Below are 13,252 nucleotides of genomic sequence, written 5' to 3'. Positions count from 1 at the left end.
CACTTGTGCAACACTGGGCTGATTACACTGATGATCTCTTCCACTTTCAGCTTCACATCCTCACATTCAGGCAAACCACCATCAATATGAAGCAGTACATGCTGAAACCAACCTTGGCTCCTATGTTAAAGACACAGCAGACACCAGAGACCACCTGCATGAAGGGCTCAGGATCATTACAGCCATTTCCTACATGGAAGATAATGCTGATAACATTAATATTTAGTGCTTTTTCTTATTCCACAAGAAATCTTCTGGTTTTGAGCATGGCACCAAATTTAGCAGCGTCAACAGGCTGCCATGGAACCATCAGTGGCAACCAGCAAAGCCAACTTTGGCTTTGGTTGTGTTTTGGCAACTTTCATCAGCTTGACTGTGCTGTCCAAAATCATCATCTGGACTCCATTATTGGCAGCACACTTAATTGTAGAAACTTGGTTACAGGGATTTGCATAGATAATCCTCTCTAGAGGTACATGACACTCTGCACCAATTGTATTTCAGTCATGCTAGCACAGTCAGATCCTGTCCCCATGGAAGTGAGGATCTTCACAATGACTCTGCTGTCACGACATCTGACTGCATAAAATGGAGTGACAGAAGAAGCTTTTCGCTACTTTTGGGGTTTCCCCAAAATCCCAACATAGAAGGCATTATTCCCTTCAGAAGAAGAAACCTCATACATATTTTGGTCCCAAATGTCCCTGGGAGTAAAATCTTGTGTTTTTAGAATCCCACTGTGCATCCTCAGATCAAAATGGAAATGTTCTCAGAGCATCCAGGTGCCACGGGACAGCCCCATGGTCAAGCCAGGGTGCTGCTGTTCCACGTAGTCATCAGTGCCTCGCTCCCACCCATCAGAGATGCCACCCAAGACGGTGTCCAAGCAGCAGGTACAGGGGCAGCTGGCAGTGGCTACAGGGAATGACCTATGTTTCCCTGTTTTTCAAATTATTTCTTGATTTCCATCCTAATTTTATTTTTGACTCAATAATCATTCAGCAGCAGGTTGTTTAATTTCTGTGACTTTCACTTCTAGTTGCATTCCACTGTGGTCTGAGAAGATGCATAGTATGATTTCATTTTTTTTTTAACTTCTTGAGGCCTTTTTGTAGCCTAAGGCATGATCAATCTCAGAGAATATCTCATGCGCTGCAGAGAAGAATCTCTTATTCAATAGTTTTGAGGTAGAATGTTCTGAAAATGTTGTTAGGCCCATTTTATTTACAGTCTGCATTTATTTATACTCTGCTTTTATGATCTGTCTATCTCTGACAGTTAGGTGTTAAAAGGCCCCAGTAAACACAATCCTGCCACAGTAATCTTCCTGCTTTCTGGAACCCATGGGGATGGTATATTCCAGATAAATGTAGTTTCTGGTTACTTGAGAATTCCTTTTAAAAATAGCCCTATCTCTTTTGTTCATAACATACCATACCATACCACTAACTCTGTATTGACTTCATATTAATATTGAAATACACTAGTTAAAAGCTAATTAAGACAAAGACAGACTTCACTTACTATAACACAGTTTTACTGTGTTATAAAACAGCTTTTTAAATGCAGTGTACAATTTTAGCTAAATTGAAGTCAAAACATTTTCTTTTTTTTTTTTTTTATTGTTGGGGATGCATTGAAGGTACAATAAGCCAGGTTACACTGATTGCATTTGTTAGGTAAAGTCCCTTTTGACATCGTGTCTTCCCCCAGAAAGTGTGGCACACACCAAGGCCCCACCCCCCTTCCTCCTTCCCTCTTTCTGCTTTTCCTCCCCCATCCCATAACCTTGTCATTAATTGTCCTCATATCAAAATTGAGTACATAGGATTCATGCTTCTCCATTCTTGTGATGCTTTACTAAGAATAATGCCTTCCCCTTTCATCCAGGTTAATTCAAAGGATGTAAAGTCTCCATTATTTTTAATAGCTGTATACTATTCCATGGTATACATATATCACAGCTTGTTAATCCATTCCTGGGTTGGTGGGCATTTAGGCTGTTTCCACATTTTGGCGATTGTAAATTGAGCTGCAATAAACAGTCTAGTACAAGTGTCCTTATGATAAAAGGACTTTTTTCCTTCTGGGTAGATGCCCAGTAATGGGATTGCAGGATCAAATGGGAGGTCTAGCTTGAGTGCTTTGAGGTTTCTCCATACTTCCTTCAAGAAAGGTTGTACTAGTTTGCAGTCCCACCAGCAGTGTAAAAGTGTTCCCTTCTCTCCACATCCATGCCAGCATCTGCAGTTTTGAGATTTTGTGATGTGGGCCATTATCACTGAGCTTAGATGGTATCTCAGGGTTGTTTTGATTTGCATTTCTCTAATATACAGAGATGATGAACATTTTTTCACATGTTTGTTAGCCATTCATCTGTCATCTTTAGAGAAGTTTCTGTTCATGCCTCTTGCCCATTGATATATGGGATTGTTGGCTTTTTTCATGTGGATTAATTTGAGTTCTCTATAGATCTTAGTTATCAAGCTTTTGTCTGATTGAAAATATGCAAATATCCTTTCCCATTGTGTACATTGTCTCTTTGCTTTGGTTGTTGTCTCCTTAGCTGTACAGAAGCTTTTCAGTTTAATGAAGTCCCATTTGTTTATTTTTGTTGTGGTTGCAATTGCCATGGCAGTCTTCTTCACGAAGTCTTTCCCCAGGCCAATATCTTCCAGTGTTTTTCCTATGCTTTCTTTGAGAATTTTTATTGTTTCATGCCTTAAATTTAAGTCCTTTATCCATCTAAAAGAAAGTGTGAGTAAATATAAGTAGGTTTCATAGAAGTACTGAGTACACTGGATACTTTTTCCTCCATTCTTGAGACATTTTACTCAGGAGAATATGTTCTGGATCCCTCCATATAAACACAAAAGAGGTAAAGGCTTCATCTTTTTTAAGGCTGCATAATATTCCATGATATACATATACCACAGTTTATTAATCCATTCATGGGTCGATGGGCACTTGGGCTTCTTCCATGACTTGGCTTTTATAAATTGAGCTGCAATGAATAATCAGGTGCAAATATCTTTTTTGCAAAGTAACTTGCAAAATTACTTTGGTCTTTTGGATACACTCCTAGTAGAGGAATTGCAGTATCCAATGGCAGGTCTGCTTTATTTATCTGGAAGCTGCTATTTGAGGTGCATACATACAGTAGAACCATCAGAGTTGACCAACTCCATACACTGACCCTCCTTAAGTTGACTTAATTTTCATAGACTGGACATGCACCACATGTACATGTCAGTACAGCAGGTCTAGTTCTTGACCGGTTTTTTACAGTCCCTTGGGTGTTCTGCTCAAGTCACTGAGGTTCTACTGTATTCAGGATTGTTGTAATTTCTTGTTGAAGTTCTCCCTTTACCATTTTAAAATAACCCTCTTTGGCTTTCTTTACCTTTGCTAATTTAAAATCTGTTTTATCTGATTTGAGAATGGCTATGCCGGCTCTCTTTTGGTTTCAATTTGTGTGGAATACTTTTTACCACACTTTCACATTGTATCTGTATGCATCCTCAGTGGCTCCAATATGTTTCCTGGAGAAAATAGATACTTGGATTGTGTTTCCTTATCCATTCAGTCAGACTACACCTTGTGAGTGGTGCATTTAAACCATTAAGAGATACAATTGATATGTAGGATGCTCTTCTGTTCATAGTGTTGGGTAAAACCTTGTACCTTTTTTGCCCTTTTGTGCTATTGTTCTATAAGAGTTGTGAGCTTTACTTTTTTGGGTGATTTTACATTGGTGGCTATCAATTGTGCTGATTCATGTATAATGCAGTTTTGACTACTTTCTGCAAGGCAGGTCTGGTCGTAACAAATTCCCCCCATGCTTGTCTGGAAAAGCTTAATTTCTACATCAAATATGAAACCTAGTTTTTCAAGATACCAGATTCTAGGCTGGTAGTTGTTCTGTTTAAAAAGATTAAAGAGAAGACTCCATCCCTCTGGTTCATAAGATTTCTGCTGATAAGTAAGTTGTTAGTCTGATGGCTTTTCCTTTGCAGGTCAGTTATAGATTACGCCTGTAGAATTTTCTCCTTCATTTTGACTTTGGCCAAGTTGATTATCATGTGTCTCAGAGATGTAGCATATGCTATGAGACTTTCCAGAGTTTGATGACCATCTTGTATCTAGATGTCTGGATCTCTGGTGATACCATGGATGTTTTACTCAAAAATTCTCTTGAATAATTTGGGTACAACATGGAAATCTATGGATTATCTGAGATATCTCTCTGCCCCCTAAGAGTTTCACATTCAATAATCACTAAATCATGTTGACTATATGTCTTTTCTTCTTCTGCATATTTCTACTAATGCTGCAGGGTTAAATATTAATACATTAAAATACATTGATAATTCCTAGTTTAGCGTGTGCTCTCAATGCATCATTCTCATAGGGAAAACAAACTACCAACTATCATTGTTATTTCATAAATGAAAAAAATACTTTAAGACAAACAAATAAAAAAGTCATAATGCCAAGAAAAAGACCAACACTTAAAATAAAAAAAAAAACAACTAAGCTCCCTATTTTTCTATATTTTACCATAGATGGGTAAAACCTCATAATAGATTGAGAGCAAGAATTGGTGCCAAGGTAACTGTGGTTTTGACTACCAAAAAAGCTTCCTTTGTCTCCTAATCGCTTCATGTGGTTACCTTCCTCCTATCCCCTACAAGAGGCCTCAGAAAACTACAGACAACATATAAAAATTCATCCTGGCATGCCTTTATAAGTAACATTTATTGGAATAAATTCATATCTATTTGCTTACATATTATTGATGACTGCTTTCACAGAACCATGACAGGGTTGAGTAGATGTGACAGAGATAACCAGCTGAGCTAAAATATTTACTGTGTGGCCCTTTGAATAAAAACTTTGCAAGTCCCTGCTTTACCCATAAACAGAGCTCTCTAATACTCAAATCTGACCTGTGACTTCCTTGCTCAAAATTCACCAATGAATCCCTACAGCAAACTTTACTGGCTCCATACCTAATAGCCATTCCATGTTCCCTCTTGCTAGAGGAACACAATCCTATTTGGATATTTATCAACCCAAAACCCTTCCCAGGCTCCAAAACCAGAAATAATTATTCTAAGCTAATCTGCTTTCCCAGTGACTGGTTTAGGGATGAGCATATGATGTACCCCAGCCAACAAAATCTAACAGGAAGTCCCCTGCAAGCATGTGAGTTTTCTCTCCATTTAACTGAAACATAAGAAAAGCAGGCCTTCCAACCATGAGACATCACCTTACGGGAACACAATGTTTGGAGTTACTGCTAATTAGGCAACCACAAAAGGAGACATGAACAAAACACAAGCAACAGCACAGCAGAAAGAGGGACAACAAGGGGGATGCTGAGGATGTGCACTGACCCCCCCAAAAAAAAAAACAACTCTGTTTTCTGTGGTTGTAGCCACCATTGGTTAGGTCATCTTCAGCATGGATGGAGGGAGGGTAATTGGTGGGAACACAACTACGGTGCATTTTACAAGGGTACATGTTAAATTTACTAAGTGTAGAGTATAAATGTATTAACACAATTAAGAAAATGAGCTAAAGGCTATGTTAACCAGTCTGATGAAAATATTTCAAATGGACAATAACCAAAGCAAAGAGACAACCTACACAATGGGAAGGATATTTGCATATTTTCAATCAGACAAAAGCTTGATAACTAAGATCTATAGAGAACTCAAATTAATCCACATGAAAAAAGCCAACAATCCCATATATCAATGGGCAAGAGACATGAATAGAAGTTTCTCTAAAGACGACAGACGAATGGCTAACAAACACATGAAAAAATGTTCATCATCTCTATATATTAGAGAAATGCAAATCAAAACAACCCTGAGATATCATCTAACCCCAGTGAGAATGGCCCACATCACAAAATTCTCAAAACTGCAGGTGCTGGCGTGGATGTGGAGAGAAGGGAGCACTTTTACACTGCTGGTGGGACTGCAAACTAGGACAACCTTTCTGGAAGGAAGTATGGAGAAACCTCAAAGCACTCAAGCTAGACCTCCCATTTGATCCTGCAATCCCATTACTGGGCATCTACCCAGAAGGAAAAAAGTCCTTTTATCATAAGGACACTTGTACTAGACTGTTTATTGCAGCTCAATTTACAATCACCAAAATGTGGAAACAGCCTAAATGCCCACCAACCCAGGAATGGATTAACAAGCTGTGGTATATGTATACCATGGAATACTATTCAGCCATTAAAAAAAATGGAGACTTTACATCCTTTGTATTAACCTGGATGGACGTGGAAAACATTATTCTTAGTAAAGTATCACAAGAATGGAGAAGCATGAATCATATGTACTCAATTTTGATATGAGGACAATTAATGACAATTATGGTTATGGGGGGGAAACAGAAAGAGGGAAGGAGGGAGGGGGTGGGGCCTTGGTGTGTGTCACACTTTATGGGGGCAAGACATGATTCCAACAGGGACTTTACCTAACAATTGCAATCAGTGTAACCTGGCTTATTGTACCCTCAATGAATCCCCAACAATAAAACAAAAAAAGAAAATATTTCAAATGGTATATAAAACCAGCACATTGTACCCCATAATGGCATTAATGTACACAGCAATGATTTTTTAAAAAATGCCCATGACCTACAGAATAAGACCTACTCATTTCTATACTAATAAAAAGGTTTTAATGAGCATGTGTGAGCCAGGTATTCACCTCATTCCCAGCATAACTGAACCTCTGAGAAATCCTGCAAGGCCATTTATGAACATCAGATTTTACACTTCCTCTTCCTTCTGACAAATATGTAATCTGGTTAGATATTCCTTCTACAAGCATCATTATTTTGCCTCTTTCACTGGAAGACTGCTGTTCACTCTACCTGCTTACCTTATATCCTATTCATTCCCTTAAAGCTTTAATTTCTTTGCATGGACTTAAGGTGGCTGGCATAAACATAACATAATAAATACATAAGGAATGATATAAGCATGTGCTCACACACAGTAAACACTGAAGATAGTAGCAAATAATTAAAATGACAATGATAATAACTAGTTCTTGACTTGGCACTACAGCATAGTGGTTATGGTGCCAGCCATATGCACAGACGCTGGTGGGTTCAAACTCAGCTACACAATGACACCTGCAACAAAGAAATAGCCGGGCATTGTCGTGGGTGCCTGTAGTCCCAGCTACTTGGGAGGCTGAGGCAAGAGAATCGCTTAAGCACAAGAATTGGAGGTTGCTGTGAGCTGTGATGCTACGGAACTCTACCCAAGGTGACTTAGGGAGACTCTGTCTCGAAACAAACAAACAACAACAACAAAAAAAACTTCAACTAGCTTCTGATAGTATTTTTTAAAATATTTGTCTTCTATAACACTAGCAAAATGCTTAGTACATAAAAAACACTTAATAGTTATTTGTTAAATGGGCAAAGGAATAAAGATTATTTCCTTAACAATTCTGTTCATCAACCTCAGGAATTAAATAGGAAATGATCTATTTGGAGCACCTTACAGGCCAAAACTGTCTATTCCATTTGTTTTCTCTGAGACAGTGTCTCACTCTGTTACCATGGGTAGAGTGCCATGGTGTTGTAGCTCACAGCAACCTCAAATGCTTGGGTTCAATCCATCCTTTTTTTTAATTTTTTTTTGTTATTAAATTATAGCTGTGTACATTAATGCAATCATGGGGCACCATATACTGGTTTTATAGACCATTTCACACATTTTCATCACACTGGTTAACATAGCCTTCCTGGCATTTTCTTAGTTATTGTATTAAGACATTTACATTCTACATTTACTAAGTTTCACATATACCCTTGTAAGATGCACGGCAGGTGTAATCCCACCAAGCCCCCTCCTTCTCCCCACCTCCCCCCTTCCCTTTCTCCATTCCCCCTATTACCTCAGCCTCCTGAATAGCTGGGACTATAAGCACCCACCACAACACCCAGCTAGTTTTCCTATTTTTAGTAGATATGGGGTCTTGCTTTTGCTCAGGCTGGTCTTGAACTTCTGAACTCACTCATTCTGCCTGCCTCAGGCTCCCAGAGTGCTAGGATTACAGGCATGAGCTACTGAGCCCAGTCTACTCCATCTTTTTTTTCCACAACTTGAGAAACCTGATACAGAAATTCTTTTAGAAAGATACACAACATTATATTTCAGATTGTATATATATGTCACATTGAGGTAGCCTAATAGCACTTTTGTTACTATGAAACATTTTTGTACTTTTATTATACTTTGTTTACTCAGAGTTGGGCATTTGGAATATTTATGAGGCAAAACCTGTAGCGAATGGTAACAGTATCTTCTTCTACCACAATTATGGTTACCATGATAGTTACCTAGCACACAGAAGAACACACCTTATTCTAACCAGGTAAATGTATCTTATTCAATTACAATTTTTGGTTAATGAAGTCAATAATAATAAGGTCTTGTTGGTATAAGAATATATAACTTGTGCTTCTCAACAGGGACTGCCCTTCTGACTCGCCTACTCAGAAGATACCATTAAGAAATATTCACTTATTGGTGTTAGCCCACACTGGATATGTTTCGTAGTTTTATGCCTATTCATGGTACCACAGAGGTATTGTTTATTGTTGAGTTCCCAGGTTTAAAGACAGTATGTTTTTAGAGACAGATTGCACTATGTAATACAGTTAGCCTTTAAACAACAGGGGTGTTGCCTGCAGCATCCACTTACGTGCAGATTTTCTTTCACCTCTGCCACCTGCAGACAGCAAAACCAATCTCTCCCCTCCCTCCTCCTCAGCCCATGTGAAGACCAGGAGGTGGAAGTCCTCTACAATGATTCACTTCCACTTAATGAACAGTAAATATACTTTTCAATTCTTTCTTTGTTCTTAATGAATTCCTTCCTCTATCTTTATTGTAAGAATACAAGATTCTTTCTTTATTGTGAGAATCAGGTAGATAACACACACAAAAATATGTGGTAATTGATTGTTTCATTCACTAAGGTTTTCAGTCAACATAGGCTATTAATAGTTTGTAGGGAGCCAAACATTATACATAGGTGGATAATCCTAGCACTTTGAAAGGATGGGGGGATTGCTTGAAACCAGGAGTTTGAGACCAACCTGAACAAGAAAACAAGACTCCAACTCTATAAAAATTTTAAAAATTAGCTGGGCATGGTAGTATATGTCTGTATTCCCAGCTACTCAGGAGGCTGAGGCAGGAGGACTACTGGAGCCCAGGAGTCTGAAGTTGCAGTGAGCTATGGTTGATGCATCCCTGGCCAACAGAGGAAGATCCTGTCTCCCCCCAAAAAATGTGGTATGTAAATGTTTGACTACAAACCACACATTTTTTTTAGGGTAAACAGTAATTAATATTCTTTAAATGAATGTAAATCCCTTATTACAAAAAGTAAATGGAGGATTTATTTTATTAACAAGTTCAACTCATTACAATGTGATGATGGAGGACATTTTGAACATTCCAACTTGCACATCTATTTTCTCATTTATACAAAAATCTCATATAAGATTTTAGAGGCCATAACTAATTAAATGAATTGTTTTCGGACAATATTATATTGGATTCTAAGTTATCTGCAACTGACTTAATAAACAATTCTGAACTGTAGGCCTGGAAGGAACAAATGAAGAAAAAATACATAAAATTTACAATTTTTTTGGTAACTGCTCCTTTGTGTTCAGAACTTACTACTCTTACTATAATAGGTCAACCCAGAGTAATTCACTACCAGAAGTCTTACCTTGTGCAGGAGTTATAGGTTTAATTTTTGCCTTGTATTCCAAAATTTTCTGTTGAATGCTATGCATAAAGAATAAATAGAATTATAGTTTTAATACTGATGTGAAATATATTTACCACATATATTAAATTATTAGACTTTTTCAGAAAACATAAGAGCTGACATCAGAATGTTATCCCATACAGATCAAATTTGTAAGCTCTATGAATTTATTATACAGCTTCTAAAGAATAAAGAAAAAAAGCAAGGTGAAGTACTCATGAATTGAGGGAAGTACAGCTCATTACATTAATTAGAATTAGCTTGAAAAAATGGAAAACTTCCTGAACTCAGAATAAGTTCTACCTCTACAACAAATAGCTAATTGTTCGTGCCAAAAATGCCTCTTTAAGGATTAATTTTTTTTTCTAAAAATAAGGATTTTATGACCATCTTTAACTAGGTTATTATGATGCTTTACTGAGACAAAATTTTTAAATGCTCAGAGAAACAGGAATACAATGGAATACATTGCTCCTAAAATTTATTATTGAAACTGTCATAGAATCCCACATAAAATACCATCTGCATTTTTCACAGGTTGTAATTGTTTTATTATTTATTTATTTTTTTTGAGACAGAGTCTCACTAAGTCACCCTGGGTAGAGTGCCATGGTGTCACAGCTCACAGCAACCTCAGACTCTTGGGCTTAAGTGATTCTCTTGCCTCAGCCTCCCAAGTAGTTGGGACTACAGGTGCCCACCACAATGTCCGACTATTATTGTTGTTGTTGTTGCAGTTGTCACTGTCATTTTGGCTAGCCTGGGTAGGATCCAACCGGCCAGCCTTGGTGTATGTGGCTGGCATCCTACCCCCTGAGCTATGGGTGCTGCCCCACATTTTGTAATATTCTAATGTTGCATTTTCCAGTACATGTTCATTAAGTCCTACTTTTTTGGATATTGGTTGTTTTCTACTGTGTGGCTTATAAATCAGGTTGATAGCACACAAAGCGAGAATAAGATGGAGTTAGTCAGGCTAGGGCTGAGATGACACAGATGGTCTGGATGGTTAGGTCCTATGTGACCTCTGAGTATGTCCTATGTGACCTTTGCCTCATGTCTCCCATCCTTGTTGTCTTGTAAATATGGGTTTAACCTAACATTGTATATCTTGAATAGCTTAAGGCAATTTAAAGAGATTAACTTCTGGATTGGAATGTTGTTATATGGATCATGGGTTATGTCAATTATTGTTTGTTACAGATCATTGGTTATGGTGATTATTGTTATTTAAAATAAGTATTATTACTGCTGTTTAATATAAGGGTATGATTCTTTCTTTTAACATTTACATACAAAACTGATTTTGGAATATACCATATCAAAAGAAGCAAAAACAAAGACCTGATCCTCTCAATACATGCAGAAAAAGCATTTGATAAAGCCCAGCATCCTTTTCTGATTAGAACACTGAAGAATACAGGTATAGTTGGCACATTTCTTAAACTGATCAAAGCTATCTACCACAAACTCACAGCTAGTATTATACTCAATGGAGCAAAACTGAAATCTTTTCCACTTAGAAATGGAACCAGACAAGGTTGTCCTCTATCGTCACTACTAATTCAACATAGTGCTGGAAGTTCTAGCCGATACAATCAGGCAAGAGAAGAAAATAAAGGACACCCAAATGGGGGCAGAGCAGGTCAAACTCTCCCTCTTTGCTGATGATATGATATTATACTTAGAGAACCCCAAAGACTCAATCACAAGACTCCTGGAAGTGATCAAAAAATACAGTAAGGTCCCAGGATATAAAATTAATCTCCACAAATCAGTAGCCTTTGTATACACCAATAACAGCAGCCAAGACAAGAAGACAATCAAGGACACACTTCCCCTCACAGTAGTTTCAAAGAAAATGAAATACCTAGGAATATACCTCACAAAAGAGGTGAAGAATCTCTATAAAGAAAATTATAAAACCCTAAGAAAAGGAATAGCAGAGGATATTAACAAATGATAGAACATACCATGCTCATTGCTGGGGAAAATCAACATTGTTAAAATGTCTGTACTTCCAAAAGCATTCTACAGATTCAAGCAATCCCCATTAAAATACCAACATCATACTTTCAAGACTTGGAAAAAATAATTCTTTGTTTTGTATGGAACCAGGAAAAATCCTGTCTAGCTAAGGCCATCCTTAGTAATAAAAACAAACCTGAGTGAATCAGTCTACCATATATTAGGCTGTACTACAAGGCCATATTGATCAAAACAGCATGGTACTGGCACAAAAATAGACATATAGACATTTTGGAACCAAATAGAAAACCAGGAAATGAAACTAACATCTTACAGCCACCTAATCTTTGATAAACCAAACAAGAACCTACACTGGAGGAAAGAATCCCTATTCAGTTAATGGTGCTGGGAGAACTGGATAACCATACATAAAACACTTGAAACTGGATCTGCACTTTTCACCACTCACTAAAATTTATTCACGATAGATAAGAGATCTGAATCTAAGGCACAGAACAATAAAAGTCCTTAAAGAAAATACTGGTAAAACACTTCAAGGTATCAGCCTGGGAAAAGACTGTATGAAGAAGACTTCAGTGGCAACTGCAACAGCAGAATAAACAAATGGGACTTAATTAAACTCAATAGCTTCTGTACAGCTAATAGGACAACCACCAAAGCTAATGGACAGTCATCAGAATGGGAAAAGTTACTTGCATACTATGAATTAGACAACAGATTTATAACTAGGATCTACAGAGAACTCAAACTAAGCAACAGAAAAAGAGTCAAAAATCCCTTCTGTCAATTGGCCAGAGAGAAGAAGAAAACCTTCTCTAAAGAAGACAGATGAATGGAAAAATAATAAACATATGAAAAAATGCTCATCATACCTAATTATTCGAGAAATGCAGATCAAAACCACCCTGAGATATCATTGAACCCCAGTGAGAATGGCCAACATCACAAAGTCTCAAAGCTACAGATGCTGGTGTGGATGTGGAGAGCAGGGAACACTTCTTTTTTTGTTTGTTTGTTTTTATTATTTTTTTTATTGTTACATCATAGCTGTGTACATTAGTTCAATCAAGAGGTACAATGTGCTGGTTTCATATACAATCTGAAATATTCTCATCAAACCATTCAATGTAGCCTTCATGACATTTTCTTAGTTATTGTACACTTCTGCTGGGACTGCAAACTAATACAACCTTTTAGGAGAAAGTATGGAGAACCCTCAAAGAACTCAAACTAGACTTCCCATTTGATCCTCCCATTACTGAGTACCTACCCAGAAGAAAAAAAAAAATCCTTTTACCATAAGGACACTTGCAGTAGACTGCTTATTGCAGTTCAATTTACAATAAAAAAAAAATGGAGAAACAGCCTAAATGCCCCCCAACCCAGGAGTGGATTAACAAGTTGTGGTATATGTGTGCCGTGGAATACTATTC

At 37.5% G+C, this 13,252-nt stretch overlaps 1 protein-coding gene across 1 annotated transcript in view; it reads right to left on the bottom strand.

Moving 5' to 3' along the window:
• Positions 1-13,252, bottom strand: part of LOC128579414 (ankyrin repeat domain-containing protein 36B-like) — a 171,198-nt gene that overhangs the window by 148,767 nt on the left and 9,179 nt on the right. The window contains exon 4 of the mRNA XM_053581525.1: positions 9,789-9,847. Within this exon, the coding sequence (XP_053437500.1) occupies positions 9,789-9,847 (59 nt within the window). The remainder of the gene's footprint in view (positions 1-9,788; positions 9,848-13,252) is intronic.

This window comes from Nycticebus coucang, unplaced genomic scaffold, assembly GCF_027406575.1.
Source record: "Nycticebus coucang isolate mNycCou1 unplaced genomic scaffold, mNycCou1.pri scaffold_53, whole genome shotgun sequence".
NCBI classification, from domain to species: Eukaryota; Metazoa; Chordata; class Mammalia; order Primates; family Lorisidae; genus Nycticebus; species Nycticebus coucang.
This window is presented reverse-complemented; position numbering and strand designations above follow the sequence as displayed.